The 17,447-nt window shown below is 44.9% G+C and overlaps 1 protein-coding gene across 2 annotated transcripts in view; it reads left to right on the top strand.

Moving 5' to 3' along the window:
• ROR1 (ROR family WNT receptor 1) overlaps window positions 1-17,447 on the top strand; it is a 665,735-nt gene that overhangs the window by 591,628 nt on the left and 56,660 nt on the right. For both annotated transcript variants that reach the window (XM_085602387.1, XM_085602388.1), the window contains one exon: window positions 17,233-17,360. In XM_085602387.1, coding sequence (XP_085458513.1) covers window positions 17,233-17,360 — 128 coding nt within the window. The remainder of the gene's footprint in view (window positions 1-17,232; window positions 17,361-17,447) is intronic.

Here is a 17,447-nt window from a genome sequence, read left to right as displayed (position 1 = left end):
TAGGTAGGAGTATAGATATGATTATATATGTATGCATATAATCAATGTAACAGCACAATAGTTGAGCTGTTTACTTTCTTTACCATTCTCGTAATGGTGATAGCTCTGTTCTGTTTCCTTCTATTAATCATTGCAGCGCACGTATTTTACACAAGAATCCTAATGCTTCAATATTTGTTTGAAATGCTATTTAGAGTATTCCTTGTGCTTCCCTTTGGGCATGCATGAGTTATTAATGAAAGGGACTGATCTGTTTCCACGATTTCCTTGGGGTGTCAGGATTTTTATGTTCTAAGTTTGCACATGCCATTTGGTACCTTGTAAGAATAGAGGTCTAGATTGTGCACTGTGAGCAAGCCAGGACTAAGGGTAACATATCCATATGGTATGCGTGGATTCAGTCTCACACAGTTTTGATGTTTATGTTGTCCAAACGCACAGTCTTACTGATATAGTATGAACCGTACGACAGTACCTTGCCTAAACATCATACAATTCAACATACATTTACTGAAAGTACTAAACTAGTTGCCAGTTGCTTGTACAAGGGACTCAAAGTGCTAAAGTGCAAGTGAATGAAAAATAGATCTATAGGCATAAGCCCTTCTTAATACATTTGATTGCCTAAAGCGGTCTGGTAACCTTCCAAACAGCTTACATATATGAAGATACCTGTTTAAAAACTAGGTCAATATGAGCAGTTCCAAGTATAAACTTGATGACTAAGCGCAAGTGCTTCTTGGTGCCCATAACTATGCAAATGAAATTATTAACATGCTACAAAGATGCCAAACTTAAAACAGTACTAAAAAGTACAAAACTAGCTGCCAGTCTCTTCCATAGGGGACTCATAAAGTGATAAAGCGCAAGTGAACGATAAGATGAGCTATAGACATAAACCCTTTTTAATACATTTAATTGCTTAAAACGATCTGGTAAACTTCCATGCAGCTTCAATCTATGAAGATACCTGGTTAAAAATTAAATCAGTGTCAGTATGCATGCAAAGAGTCAAAGCATCCTTGCAATATCTGAAGTTGTGACTAATCAAAAGGGGGAGGAAATAATGTCTCTTAGCCTGCAGCGTGAAAGAACATAAAGTCTGATATAGGACTTCACTGACAGTGTGCCTAGTCTGAATCTATTATACAGTGCTCTTTTTGTTTCTGGACATAATTCATCTGAGTGAGGTTTTTTACGCAGGAAAATGTTTAAAAACCTGAAAGTGTGTTACTAATTTGCCGCTCAAATAGGCACTATTTTAATTCCACAGCTTCTCCTTTACTAACTGTACACTCGTTGCAGACATGCTCTTAGAGTTGGACCAAAACTCTTAGAAGCCTTTAGAGTTTAAAGTGGCAGCTATGTGGTTGTACCAGGGTAACTTGGTAGACTTGGCACTTGACCAGAGCTCACGGGAGGTTCTCAAAGCTCAGGCTTCGTGGTTGGAGTTCTACACACTGGTCAGCAAAGATAATTCCGAGATCTAGCCTGAGAGCGTCCATTGGGGGTCCCTGGACCAAGATGAAGAAGACATCGTAGAAACTGGTTCTCAGATCTCATCTTACTGGCAAATTTTGTCTACCCACACAGGTCTGAAGTGACTTGACTTTTGGCTACGCAAATGTGATACCTAAACACCTAAAAAACATAAGGACTGGTGTTTACAGCAATGATTGGAGTTAGGCTCTGCAGTGCAGAATTTGGATTGGCCTCCACAGCTTAGATTCTGGTGTGATGCTTGTGTAGATCATGGTGGGTTAGAGATCTACATTATGGCCACTCTTAGCCATGTGAAGTGATTGAATTTAGCTAGATAAAGAGTCCAACCAGGAGTCCTTGGTTTTTACACCCATGTAATTTATTTTTTGTGTATATGTGTTTATCATAATGTAATATAGATACCTGAAAGAATGTTATTTAGCATTGTTTCCTTATAAAAATTGAAAAGAGCAAAAACACCCAGATCTGTAATTGAGTGTCTTTAGCGGCTTGTTGTCTTTTACAAGTTTTTTTTCTTTTTTTATAAATGACTGGATGTTCTCATTAGCATTTTCCTGGGGCTAAGACTTGATCCGTGTACTCACCCTCTGGAGCCCCCAATATCTCGACGCTCCCGTTGCTGGCCAGGTCTCCCTCCCGCTGCCGCGTTCGTTACTCTTGCGGCCGCTGTGTGGAGGGGGGACCACAACCCCCAGACTCCTTTGCCACCAAAACAGGAAGCTGTCATCCCGGCAGTCGCGCCTGGAGGCACCATAAAACCATCTACACTACCGGTGGAGTGGGTGCTCTCATTAGCATTTTCCTGGGGCTAAGACTTGATCCGTGTACTCACCCTCTGGAGCCCCCAATATCTCGACGCTCCCCTTTGCTGGCCAGGTCTCCCTCCCGCTGCCGCGTTCGTTACCCTTGCAGTCGCTGTGTGGAGGGAGGACCGCAACCCCCAGACTCCTTTGCCACCGAAACAGGAAGCTGTCATCCCGGAAGTCGCGCCTGGAGGCGCCATAAAACCATCTACACTCCCCGCGTCGCGGGACCGCGCGCGGGCTAAGCCCGGACAAAGGGCGGGCCATCTGTGGCCGTCCGGGGCCGGTGGAGGCCGGGCTGGGCCACCTCATTAACGACCTGCCCTAGAAAACCCTGGGAATGGCCATGACTGGACGGAACATATAAAGGTACTTTGCTTGGGACATTTAAATTTGCTCACTATATGATCTGACTGTAAAAGCTTCGTCCAACCATTTTGCTGCATTTGACTGTCCAGGACTTCCTTTGATATCCCTATTGGTCCCAATTACTCGTACTTTACATATCACTGTGAAAATAAAATGAGTAAATCGGGAAAGATATCAAAGCTTGCTGTGCCCCGCCCAAATACTAGATTACATGCAGCATTGCCCCAGCCTTTACCAACACTCACGGCCATTGATAAAATGTTGCAACAAACAATCGGAGTTGTGGCCACTGCAATTGAAAATACGGAAAGGAGACTATCTATTACTCCCACAGTATGCCTACAAGATTATGGAGGGGATTGCTCAGCAATTACCATTGATCCTACGGTCTCTGATTCTTATCTTATACCTACTTATGTTGAGCTGCCATGTTCACAGATGCTTTCCGAATCTTTGAGAGACGAGGAACTAGGGCAGGTCCTAGTGGAGTTTCCTAGTAATGCTGAAGACCCTCATTCTATCCTGCCTCCTTCCTTCCCTGCATTAATTGTGAAATCTGGGAAGCTAGGTCCTAAGCTGAGGAAAAATAGAAAAACTAGGAAACCAGGTAAAAAAAACGGTGGCCAACCACAATTTGGTGACTCCATCTGATAGTACATTGCATCCCCAATTAGGGGTGCCTTGTTGGGTCACCAATATGGTGGCTGATCTTCAGGCATGCTTGGAACAGACTATTGCCACCCATACTAAACCTCTAGTTTCAAAACTAGATAGAATCGTTTCCATTCTAAACAATAGGGTGGAGGGAACAGCGAAGTCCATAATTCCCCAGGATATGATACCATCTTTTGCATCTGGTAGTTTGGGGGTAGCTACAGACGATATCCCAGTAGCACAGAACATAAACTTAGGGGTAACAACAAGTATCCACAAGCGTACAAGCTCCGTGCCACCACCCCCTCCTGCTCCAAATGTTTTAGGTCCTACTTCCCAGTCTACAAGGGCTCTATCTGATAATTATAGATCACATTCCAAGGAGGATGCAATCTTGCAAAAAACTGGTATACTTATGCCATCGAGATCTGCCCAGTCTAGGGCAGTTTCTCCCCAGTTGCCTTCAATAAACTTGCCCTCAGAAGCACAACCTTATGTGGTAGTTCTAGTAGGTGTTCCGGCCCTTAGAGAGGGGAAAAAAGAATATGAGAGTGATCTTAAAAATAAATGTATTCAGTGGTTAAGCATAAATAGACCTCTCCCTCTTAATATTTTAGGGGAAATTCTGGCGGTGAGAAGAATAGATTGGATAGGAAGGGGTCCCAAAACAGTGGCAGGAGATGCTATAACAATAAACTTTAGGGACCCTTCCGCAGTGGACCATATCTGTAGAACCCCTCTTTGGCGGAATTCCCAGATATTTCCACTGCATCTGTCTTATTTCTATCCTACTCCAAATTTTAATCTGAATTTTATGCAGAGGCCCCAATATGACAGGAACCATTACTTGCCACCTAGTGGGCCTCGACATTGGAAGTCACCTTTGGAATGCCCCTTAAATCCTATTCCGCCTTTTCAGTCATATGCCCATTGGAACAGGTTTAGTGTCCTAGAGGAGGTTGACTGACTGATTCACACTGAAACCCCTATCCCAGAACCGAGTAATAGTGAATGTACGGATGGTTCTGGATTAGTGGAGAATATTTTGTCCCTACCCTCTGGCGATGATCCTTGCCCTACTGACACTAGGACGGTATGAAAGAGAATAGAAGGTATTCGAGATCAGGCCCCCTTAAAAGAACAGGGGTGTGAGCAAGCCTCTGAAAAAATGAAGCACAGGTGTATAAAGATTCTCTCATGGAACATAACGGGATTAAAGAATAAATTATTAGTACCGGAGTGGTTCACCTTTATGGCAAAGTATATCTGCCTGATGCAAGAGACTTGGGCCCTGGAAGGGAGTGTATGTCATGGTTTTGCGACCTTTGATATTCCCGCAGTATCCAGGGGCAAGGGCCGCCCTTCGGGTGGCCTATCTATCTGGGTAGGAACACACTTAGGTATACAGGCCATTCAGCTTGGAATAAACTCCCTAGATATCCAATGTGTTCTATTAATCCTACCTGATAAGTCACGAGTGGCCATTATAAATATCTATTCTAGGCCTACTACGAACGGAAATGAATCAAGCACTATTATCGCACTTGACCTTTTCATTCAGTCACTTGATCCCTCAATAACGATAATTTTGGGTGGCGATTTTAATTGCCAGTATGAACCTCTGAGTATTCCTGATTATGGCAACCAAGATGAAGTCGATTCGCTTGGGTGCATTCCAGCCCCTGCGATTACCCCAGTAAGGGCTTGGACCAAGCTGGTATTGCAAATCAAATCCTTCACACTTGCAATGTCCTTGAGGGCGTGCAATGGAAGGTTTGATAATGCTAGCTCTGGTCTACCCACATATAATAGGTCTAATAGTACTTCAATTTTAGATTACATTTTACTGGAAGCTAAGCACTGGGATAAGCTTAAAGATTTTAGGGTTGTATTAAGACATGATAGTGACCATAATGCCCTGGTTCTGACGCTTAAGCCGGGTGCATTTGGCTTATCCAACCCAGATCCAAGTACAAAGCTGGCTGCACCACCTTTTATTACATCTAATAATAGGAGAAGGGTCAAATGGCCAACATGTCTGGAATCACTGACTCGTCTTGCAGAAATGTATCAGATTGCCACTCCACTCATTAGTGAAATGGGGGGTCTTGTCTCTTTTAGACAGGCTACAGAGATACATAGGAAGTTGACTACGAGTCTAGGAGAGATATTTTATCCAGTTACCGGGACTCGGCAGTCAAGGCCCAGAACACACCCCTGGCATGACCATACCTGTAAAATTGCAAAGAGAGATATGCTTGCAGCAATTAAATCTAAAGCTACCCCTAAAATTAGAGCATCCAGAATACTGTATAAGAAGGAATTGACCAGGGCCAAGAGAAAGTGGGAGGAATCCAGATGGAATGATCTGAGGCAAGCACTCCTCTCCAAGGATTCTAAGATTTTTTGGGCCATTGCCTCTTCAACATTGAGGGGCGACCGAGAGGAAGGGGTCCCAAATATTGCTCCCTTAGTGTGGGAGGCGCATTTTAAAGAACTTTATTCAAGTCCTGAGTTGAGGGCATTTGTGTGCCAGGAACAGGTTAATAGACCATCTCATGGGACTGCTGTATTCTTAGACTCCCCCCTCGATTATAGTTACCCGGGATTTTCGGGCATTCGGATAGGGACTAGTTCACAGGACCCTCAGGATAGAAATGAGGCCAATTACCCAGACTCAATTTCTTTTAAAGAAGTGGAATCTGCAATTGAGGGACTGCCCCTAAATAAAGCGCCAGGACTTGATAAGCTCCCGGGGGACCTTTTCCGTTCTCAACCTAAAATCTGGGCTCCATACCTGGTTGTTCTGTTTAATGCGGTTCTGCAAGGTTCCGCATTGCCGGACACATGGCTTGGAGCCGAGATTGTTCCAATTTTTAAGAAGGGTTGCCCATTAGCCCCATCCAACTACAGACCCATCAGTTTACTGGACATCACTCAAAAACTGCTGGGCCAAATTCTTCTGAACAGATTATTAGATTGGATGGAGGTGAACAAAATACTGACTCCCTTACAAGCCGGTTTTAGAACGGGTATTTCTACCCTGGACCAGATCTTTCGGCTCCAGGTCCTGTATTGGAAAACTGCAAGAGTGGAGGGTGGCAGCCTCTACCTTGTTTTTGTGGACCTGCGGGCCGCATTTGATCTGGTACCCAGGGAGAAACTTTGGATGGTGCTGAAGGAACTCGGTCTCCCATCCTACCTACTTGATGTGCTGGTTCGTCTCCATACAGGGAACTTTGCACAGGTGAGGTGTGGGAAGAATGGGGAGCTATCAGCTCGCTTTCCTGTAACTTGGGGGGTACGCAAGGGTTGTGTACTGGCCCCTACACTATTCAGCCTATATGTAAATGGATTGATCGACGAACTAAACAGTCTCAGGGATAATGATGCCCCGCGTTTGGCCTCTGGTCGGGTGCCTGCTCTGATGTTCGCGGACGACACATTGTTGTTGTCGCGGACATCATCGGGCATCCAGCGGGTTCTGGACGGGTTTTTGACCTTTTGCGCCTCGAGGGGATTGGAGATCAACCTGGGGAAAACTAAGTTTATGATCTTCAAACCCCCGAGGCACACACGCCCGAACCCTGCACTAGGTGGTGTTCCCCTAGAAAGAGTTAAGACCTTCATATATCTGGGAGTCACGCTGACTGAGCATTTCGTATGGGATGCTCAAGTAGCCAAATCTTCCCTGAGGCTATCTCAGATCTCAGATAACGGGGGGTATCGGAAGATTCCATAGAATCTCTATATTTAAACCTGTCACCCCTGTACTAGAGATTTATAAAACACAGGTGAGGTCAGCAGCCTTGTATGCTGCGGAACTTTGGGGCCACACAAATACATCCAATTTACGGAAGGTAGAACAAGCCTTTATGCGTGGTCTGGTTGGTCTCCCCCAGAGCACGCCTCTTATACCACTGCGCCTGGACATGGATCTGGAATCCGTCAGTGAATTGGCGGCTGCTCGACCATTACTTTATTGGAGAAGGCTTTGGTCCGTCCCTGAGCTTGCAATTTTTAGAGCGGAATTTTATGCAATCTGGGGACAGTTAAACTACAAGAAAATACCATGGCTACTCCATATAAAGACTTCCCTCTATCAAGTCGGTTTGCCCCAACTTTGGGACTCTCCGGGTACTAGCTGCGTGAGGACTCAAAGGTCCGAGATATTGGCGGCTGTTAGATTATATAACTCTAAAATTCTATGCTGCTCGACTTCCTTGGGCAGGTTGACCTCTGAGTTCTTAATGGTGAAAACTGACTCTAAGCTGGAGGTATTCTTGGATTTAGTACAGCCTCCTCTAGCAAGAAAATTATATATTCAGCTGAGACATGGCTCTCTCCCAATCGGGGCGCTAACATCTAGATGGGAAAAACTGATGGAGGGCACTTGTCCAGTTTGCAAAACTTGTAATGAAGATATCACCCATATTATGTTCTTTTGTCCAGCATATAGCATGATTTGAAAATGTTGGCTTATTCCTCAGTGCAAAAATTTGGGGCTCAGACAATGTGTACAAGCTTGCAGAGTCTTGACTTATGACACTGATCCTCTTATTGTTTATGCAGTTTCCCGCTTTTTATATGGTATGTGGCGGAGAAGGATGAGTTCTATTTAAAGTAATGTTTTTTTTTTTTAGCTTTTATCCTTTTTCACTGCTAAATAATCATGATAACTTACTGTTTAATAACTTCTTAAATTTATTTTTTGTATTTATGGTCTTATTCTTGTACTTGTATATATTTTATTGTACTTTTATGGTCTTATGACCGAAATAAAGTTATTCATGATGATAAATGACTGACAATATAGTTACTATTTTTTTGAGAAATTCCTTTCTCAGGAGCCCAGCTTGGAGGCACGATGTTAAATATTCAATTATTTAAGTAAACTAGCTTGATCTTTGCTTCTATGTTTCATGGGGCGGGTCACGGTGGATGCTTGCCTGCCTGATGCTTTGCTAATGAAGTCTTTAGAACCTACTAGCTGATTTCCTGTCACTCCTACACTTGTGGAATATTGTCCCAAAGGTTTCTCTTTATGTTCTATTCAGTTTAGGGAGTTATTCTTCATTTTCTCCACTTAAGCCCATCATTTCCCAGATACGTAAAGTTGGTATCGTTTCTCTGTGAATCAGATTAGTTGGTTTATTGTGAAAAATGGCTGCCTCTAAGGCAAGCCATATGTAAGATATTCCTTCCTATGCATGGCATAAGTGCTCTTCTGCCTGACAAATTGGGTGGATATAGTCTTACAAAGTGGACAGCTTCAACAGGAAATTTACTCTTTCGCAGTGATGTGACTACAGGGCACAATGAAGGTTCAACAAGCAAACACAGCAAACAGCTAATCAGCTATATCTGGACCAGCAAAGACCAGTACATCGGTGATTGATAAGAGCAGGGTGCGAACTGCCCATAAATGCAGATTATACTTATGGATTCTGTTTTAAGTTTCATCGCCTTCTGATCGTACTTGCAGAGAAAGCAGAAATAGGGCCATCCCTATTAAATGACTGTAGTATAACATTTGCTTGTAATAGCAGGGGGTAGTCTTGCACCCTTATATGAATCACATTTAGCTTTTGCTCCAAATCTAACTAGATCATGGGCCAAACTCATTACATTGTTTTCTTAATCACACAAGGGACCATGTACTTGACACTGTTATACTCATGTACAGCAGATAATTCCCCTTGAACGGAAATTCAGAACAAAAGGCCACATAAAGCCAATGATTAGCTCTGTAGGGCTCTGGGCATAACACAAGTCAAAATGGTGCAAAGGCGCCTCTGCCCTTCAAGGGGTTCCTCTTCAGCCTCTGGCCTATGAATATCTGTGACATACAGCTGCCTCAAGGGCCACTTGACACATTCTGTGGGGGGAGAGTGGCTCATCATACTTTGTAAAACCTCTGTTGTAGCACCTATGAGCTGCCTGGGTTGCCATGTTTGGCTACAGAGGGCCCGGAAGAAAAGCACGCTGTATATTGGCACATACATACTCCTAAAATGTTTGCTGTTTTTCTCATTGCAATTACTAGTCTTTTTTATGCTATACTTTTGATGCATTTCACATTTCATATGTATTTTTTTCATATATTTGTATAAATTGAATCAAGTAAGAAAGATGCAACACAGAGTAAAAGGTGCTATTTACTAGCTGAAATGTTACAAATTTTAAATAAGTAGCTTCAGAATTGTAGGTGCCAGAGCAGGGTTTTTTATATCCGTTTTTGGGTGTAATCATTAAATAATCCCCGCTACTGGTCGTATGGAGCAATCATCTACATAGTAATAAATCATAAAAGACTTTTAGTTCAGTCAATAAAATGAATTAGTGTGAGTTAAAGGGTTTTATTTTCAATTCTTTTAGTCTTTCATCCTTTTATTCATGAGGGATTAACCTTCACATTTCAGCATTAAAAGTTAATATAATCCATCAATTAATATTTGATTATAAAATAGAACAGAATGTTTGTTAAAATAACAGTTAATATAGTAATAATACAGCAAGCATGGTCCATAAAGGCAAATATCATAATCTAAATTAAGTTGAAATAATGAGAGAAAAAGGTGTCAGTTCAGAAACCCAATGAAGAACGCTTATGAGAGAATCAATGCACAAGCATGAATCCTTTGCATATCAGACTGGAAAATATACAGTCATAAATCATCAGAAATAAGAGAAATAGGCTAAATAACCTCACATGTAGAGAAGTTTAAGAAGCTCAGAGATGAGCCTCCAACCAGAGAGTCGGGAAAGGAAACCTGAAATCACAGCTGCTACTCTAGGAAGACTCACCAATATAAACACGCAATATTCTCTGTTGCAACTTTATTTTCTTCTGTCTTCTTCAACCTCCAATAAAATTCCAGCAAACTCCTGGGAATAGGCAAACTCCATATTTTACCATACAGGCATAACAGACTTTCAGACCCTAAACCTTGAAATGTTACATCGTTGAAAATTTGTGGCTCAGACAGTTCTTCTCATGAATCATCCTTCCAGTCACCCATTCTCCTCCATGTGAGAGTTCACCATCAATTGTCTAATACAAAACAAGTGTCTATTCACTAGCTAACAGAAGGCTTCATCTGACACAAGGAGAAAAATATTGTGTGCAAACAACTATTCAATGTGAAATACAGACTTTCAGAGTTAATGCACTATTTTGAAGTTAGTGTGACTTCGACAGTTGGGCTAACTTAAAACAACACTTTCATTTATTTGCAGGCCTATAATATTTAGGTATGATTGCCTACTACAAATTTAGCATTTAGCATGTGTGTTACTTAAACAAAAGCTTTGCACATTATTAATTTAAACATTGTTTGTTAGTGAATACATTTTGCGTCAACATAGGTGAATGAAAGAATGAAGAGGGGAGAAACGAGTGGGTGAAAGGGAATATGGGAAATACAATTGATACATGCAAGGGTAATAAAAGATGCTTCCATGGACACAATAATGGAGGGAAAAGAGAAATTGGTTGAGGATAGAAAGAGATTAAAGAAAATAAGAGGATGTACAGATAGATATTACATATTAAGATGAGAAGTTGGCTCCAGAAATAGATAATGTAAATCTAGATATGTTTTTTATTTTTTCAGAGTTGAAGATTTTCTTAACACCTGAGATCTTTGTGCAGAGAGCTCCAAAGAGTTGACACCAATCCAGGTCCTAATTTGAGACACCTCTATTTTCATGGTCAAGTCATTGCCAGTTGTATGGATCAGAGAAAGGCCACTGAGAGGCAATATATTATAAACTTAAGCCCATTGTCTCTGTTTAACGTATTAGCTGTAATCTTCTAAATTGAGCCATTTCTTTGGGTAAGGATATTTAGCAATAGTTGTCCTTTAGGAGCCAGTCCTTCTGCACACTTATGCCAATAGCAGTCATATTTTTGAGTAGTAATGGTTTAATCTTTCTAGAATGTCCACGGTACTTCCAAACCATGCTGCATTACGCTAATCACAGTTCCAGGTTGATCCCAAGTTTGGACACACTGTCTTCTCTCATCCAACTGGTTGTTATTTCTGATCCTAACCCACTAGGAAAGATGTCTTTGGTGACACTAAATAACATATTTGTATTTCCCCTCAGTCTCAAATTCAATGATAAGTAAGATGTTTACTCTCCCTGTTTCAGGACCTACCTGAGCCCAACTGACCAGGTTCTATAAACCATTCTAGCACTTGTACTGCTCAACTAAAGAGGAAACACATTAAGTTAGAGGCCAGTTCATATAATGTAAGGTCAGCACTTTCATTTTGGATAGGATATGAAATAACTGAAGATCATGAATCAATTAAATGTAACAATTGCGTCTTAGATAAGATGTGTGTGGTTGCAAAATAGGGACAGACTTTCCTTAAATTTTCCAAAAGTAAGATTGACAGTTTTATTTAAATGTATTAGTTCTAAAAGTAAGATTGACAGTTTTATTTAAATGTATTAGTTCTATATTTAAATTAGTAAAAGTTGTCATTTTCGAAATTATGTCAATTGTATTGATTAGAAAACGGTGATATTTACACATTAAAAACTATGCTTTGAACACATTTGTAGAGGAAAATTTTAAGTATATCATGGACTATTTTCCTTGTGATCCTGATCCTTTCTGAACTTGTGTATTGTCCATTGGTTGCTCCTGGCTAGGTCTCTGCTCCTCCCATTAACTGTGTGACTGTGTGAATGGGTCCTTGGGGGTCTATGGGATGCTTTGGTGTGGCCTTCTTGTTCCTTCTAGTCTCTGCAGCCTTTTTGTGTTGAGCTTCTTTCTGGGGGAATTCAGGTCTATGTGTTGAGCCATGTGTTCTGGGACATTGGACCATAGGTGGTGTCCCCACTGCCCCCACAGTATGCTAGGGGTTGAATTGTTGATGTTTTCTATGTTGATCCATCTCCTTCTCAATTATTGGATCTTACTTGGTTTTTGATGCAGATGGGTCTTCTGCTGTTTTTCACTTGGGTCATCCACGTAGGGGACTCTGGTGGATCCCCTGTGGTTCTGTGGTCCCAGTTGTTTGTTGTGCTTAACGCTTGGGGTGCAGAGTCCTTCTGCATGCTACCCTTGGTTGGTGTGGGTTTTTTCGGGTTATGCTTTTTGACCCGCCTCCTATTTTCAGTCTGTTTTCAGGTTGTGGACTTCCCTTGTGCTTGTTGTTGGGTTTGGTGTTTGATGATTAACCCTCTCTGTGGGTACTTTGTGTGCTGCTGAGCGGTTATTTGTTGAGGCTATGATTTCCCTACCCCCCGACCCTTTGATCATCTGTCTAGTTGCAGGCTCCCTCCTGTGCTCCCTTTTGGGCACAGGATCGGTGCTGAACATGCTCAAGGGTGGGGTTGTATGGTTTCTAATGTCAGGTTCTCTGTTGTTTCACGACCGCTATGGGCTTGTTTTCTGGGCATCCTGCCTTCCTGTGTGCTCTGGTGCACAGTGGACGTTCCTTGATATGTGTCTCTGTGTGCACTGTTTGACTTACTATCACTTTTGCTTTCTAGTGTTTATCAGCTTATTTTTCCACTGTCACTTGGGGCGCTATTGCTCTTTTGAATAGCTCCCTTTCTAGTCGTTGAGTAGCGGCCAGCGCCACAAACCCCTGCTACACCAGGTCCCACCGCTTCGACTCCGCCACCCTCCACGCACTCAATCCCGGAAGATGAACCGACAGCGAAAGATCCTCGCCCAACACCACCCACGGGCAGTTCTCATGCAGATACTGCTGTAGATCCTTCACCATCGACAAACCCACCACCACCACCGAAGGCCCGCCGGATGCACACACCGCCAAAACCCTGACATGCATCCTCCTCAACGTACGCTCCCTACACCGACACGCCTTCGAGATCTGGGACCTGATCGACACCCTCTCGCCCGACATCGCCTTCTTCACGGAAACCTGGACCAATACCACCTCCGGCCCCGACATCGCCACCGCCATCCCCGACGGCTACAAGATCCAGAGAAAGGACCGCCCCACCGCCCAGGAGGAGGACTCGCCATCGCACACAAGACCCACCTCCGACTCTCCACCTCCAGCACAAATTACCCCTATTCCAACACAGAGCACCTCCACTTCCAGATCCAGACCAGCCCCAGGGCCACTATACGCGGCACCCTTATCTACAGACCGCCCGGACCTCGCACCCAGTCCACAACCACCATCGCCGAGCTCGCCGCACCCCACTCCAACACCTCCACGCACTACATTCTTCTCAGAGACCTCATCTTCCACCTCGACAACAGCAACGACCCTGACTCTACCACCCTCCTCGACAACCTCAGACTAAAGCTGCTGGTTAACACGCCCACGCACAGAGCTGGTCACACCCTCGACCCCATCTTCGCAGGAGGAGCCAACATCAAATTCAGCCACATCTCCCAGCCCCACTGGACGGATCACCACTGCGTCCACTTCACCTTCAACACCACCACCGCACCCAAGCCTGCCCAGCGCCCATTACAAAGGAACTGGAGCAAGATCACAGAGGAGCACCTCAACAGCACCCTCCTCCAAGACCCCCCTGCGCCACGACCGACACCAACTCCGCAGCCAAAGAATTTTAGCACTGGATCTCCTGCTGCACTGACAAGCTCGCACCCCTCCGCCACCCCGCCAAACAACACCCTCTGTAGGCAGCCTGGTTCATCAAATAACTTCAAGAAGCCAGGCGCTCCTGCAGACGCCTAGAGAAAATCTGTCGAAACAAGAAAACCACGGAAGCACAGGACAACCACAGGACCGCCCTGAAGGAATACCACCAGCGCATAAGAGACACCAAACGGACCTTCGTAAGAGACAAAGTCCAGGCCAACGCATCCAATGCCAAGGAACTGTTCAACGTCATACAGCAGCTCACCAAACCCCACAGCAAAGCCACGGACGTTACACCCTCCCAGGAACTCTGCGACAAGCTCAGCTCCTACTTTCATCTCAAGATCCAGGCCCTCTATGATAACTTCAACGAACAGACACCAAACTCCACCCCTCCCCCCCCCCCTCCGCCACCGCAGAAAAACCAACCATCACACCTGGAATCCTGCCACCATCGAACTCATCACCACGACCATGAAGAAAACCCACTCAGGGGCCCCAACGGACCCCTGCCCAGCACACATATTCCACAGGGCCGCCGCCGCCATCGCACCCAAACCAGGATGGACCATCAACACCTCCCGAAGATCCGACATCTTCCCAGACGATTGGAAGAGGGCGGAGGTCAAACCCCTCCTCAAGAAGTCAACGGCCGACCCAACAGACGTGAAGAACTACCGGCCCATCTCTCTCCTCCCCTTCACAGCCAAAGTCAACGAGAGACTCGTGAACGCCCAGCTGACCGCCTTCATCGAAGAGAACTCCATCCTAGACGCCTCACAATACGGATTCCGCAGCAACCACAGCCCTCCTCACCGCCACGGACGACATCTGCACACTACTCGACCAGGGACACACTGCGGCCCTCATCCTCCTAGACCTCTCCGCAGCCTTCGACACCGTCTTCCATCGCACGCTCACAGCCAGACTTCACGACGCAGGAATACAAGGAGCCGGTCTTGTCTGGTTCCAATCCTTCCTCTCCGGCAGAACCCAGAGGATCAGACTCCCTCCCTTCCTCTCCGAACTCACTGACATCAACTGCGGAGTACCCCAAGGATAGTTGCTCAACCCAACGCTTTTCAACATCTACATGGCCCCTCTCTCCGCCATCGCCAGACAGCATGAGCTCAGCATAGTATCCTATGCCAACTACACTCAGCTTATCCTCTCGCTCACAAAGAACCCCAAAGACACCAGACTCTGCTTCCACGAATAAATGAAGGACGTCACTGCCTGGATGAAAGACAGTTGCCTGAAGCTCAACTCAGAGAAAACCAAGGTCCTCATCCTCGGCCACTCCACCTCCGCCTGGGCCAACACCTGGTGGCCCGACGCCCTCGGGAAGCCACCCACCCCTACCGACCACGTTCAGGACCTCGGCATCATTCTCGACTCCTCCCTCTCCATGACCCGCCAGATCAATGACATCGTCTCCACCAGCTTCAACTGCCTGCGCATCCTCCGAAAGACCTTCAAATGGATCCCCCCGACTGCAGAAAGACCATCACCTACGCACTCTTCACCAGTAGACTGGACTACGGAAACGCCCTATACGCCGGAATCAACAGAACTCTCCTACACAGACTCCAGACCATCCAGAACGCTGCAGCCAGATTCATCCTCGGAACTCCACGTCATAAGCACATGACCCAACACCTACGAGAACTCCATTTGCTCCCCGTTGGGAAGAGGGTCACCTTCAAGCTCCTCATCCACACCTACAAATCCCTTAACAACATAGGACCCAAATACCTCAATAAGAGAGTCTCTCTCCACGTACCCAAGAGGAACCTCTGCTCTGCCGACCTTGCCCTAGCGAAGGGCCCCCGCATCCGCAGACACAGAGCAGGCGGAAGAGCTTTCTCCTACATCGCAGCCAAGACCTGGAAAGAGCTCCCGGTGAACATTAGACGGTCCCCTACCTTGCACACGTTCAGGAAGGACCTCAAGACCTGGCTCTTCAACTGATCCGGAGCTGCCCCCCCCCCCCCGCGCCTTGAGATCCTCACGGGTGAGTAGCGCGCTCTATAAGCCCCTGATTGATTGATTGATTGATTGATTGATTGATTGATTGTTGAGTAAGTTTTGTTATTTCTTGTTGAACACCTTGGTGAGCATCTGCTTTGATGGATCCTTATGATGTAAGGATTGGGAGACATGATGTTAAGGTAATGCTTTAATTACTTACTGGTAAGATCTTTACTCCATGTCATCCCCCTTCTCCCAGTCCTTGCTACAGTGGTACAATGCAAAATGACGGGGTCCACCTGCAGAATGTGAAAAGGGGCCCTGAGTCTCACATAGCTCACAGATATTCTTTCACTGTGGGCTAAAAGGGGGTCCCCTGAAGCCTTAGTGGGGCCCTGAAGGGTAGCCTGCCCCACCCCACCCTGCACCGCAGGGGCTGCTGAGGCCTGTGCTACGTCCCTGCCTGTGTACCAGTGGAAGAGGTGTGGCGCAGCAGCCAGGGTGGCTGACTCCAGAACCCGGGGCTCACGGTTCAATCGCTGGCGGCAGATCAGCCCAGCACCATGTGACTCTGGGCAATAGCTCGCTTAATCTTCCGGACGGCCCACAGCACCTTGACGCCCTCGGGCAATTGTTTGCGCTTTATAAATACTGGACATTTACATTACATGTACCATTCAATCGCTGTGTGTAATTCTGCTATGGTATTCGACGCAGGGGGATTATGGGTAAAGGTGATCGTATATTAGGCCCATTTGGAGGGGAGGAGGGATTTTCTTTTTTTTTTTTTTTAAGGTAATCAACCTAAAACGTTTTTCACCAAGGTGTGGGGACACCTCATGATGAGAGGGCGGGGCGAGGAAGAGATTACAGGTAAGAGTCAGTCGGGATCCATACGAGAAAATGTTACTGAACAATGCTCCCAGCATTACCGTTCAGCACATTACAGCTAAGTGTTCATCTGTGGAAAGATGTACTGATAATTTGCCATAGAGCATAGGTGAAAGTTGGGATGTACGGATTATTTTCGGTCGACGGGAGATTTCCTCAAGTTTAACAAAGCCTTTATAAGGTTTTACACACTCAAACTTCATTGATTTAAAGTCACAGCACGGAAAAACTTTAAAAAACTATACTTACAAAAATGCGTTAGGAAGTTATTGTGTGAGTGTTTTCTATCTTTGATGTATGTAGAAGACTGGGGTCCTTTTAGCTAATAAATCACTGTAAAATCAACATGAACCAAATAGGCGCTCTATTGCCATCTAGCGGAGTTTTATTGCATGGCGCGTCCACTTAATTTCTTGTATGTTAATTTATTTCAGAGATGAATATGAAGAGGATGGATTTTGTCAACCGTACAGAGGCATTGCCTGTGCTCGATTTATTGGTAACCGCACTATTTATATGGAATCCTTACATATGCAAGGAGAAATCGAAAATCAGATTACAGGTAGGCACTTGCTAATTTTCTGATATTTTTGTCACATAATTATATACACAGCTGCAAAGTCTCAATGTTTCATGAACTACTAATGCA

This window comes from Triturus cristatus, chromosome 4_2 (assembly GCF_964204655.1).
Source record: "Triturus cristatus chromosome 4_2, aTriCri1.1, whole genome shotgun sequence".
NCBI classification, from domain to species: domain Eukaryota; kingdom Metazoa; phylum Chordata; class Amphibia; order Caudata; family Salamandridae; genus Triturus; species Triturus cristatus.
Note: the sequence above shows the minus strand (reverse complement) of the source record. Positions and strands in the feature narration are given on the sequence as shown.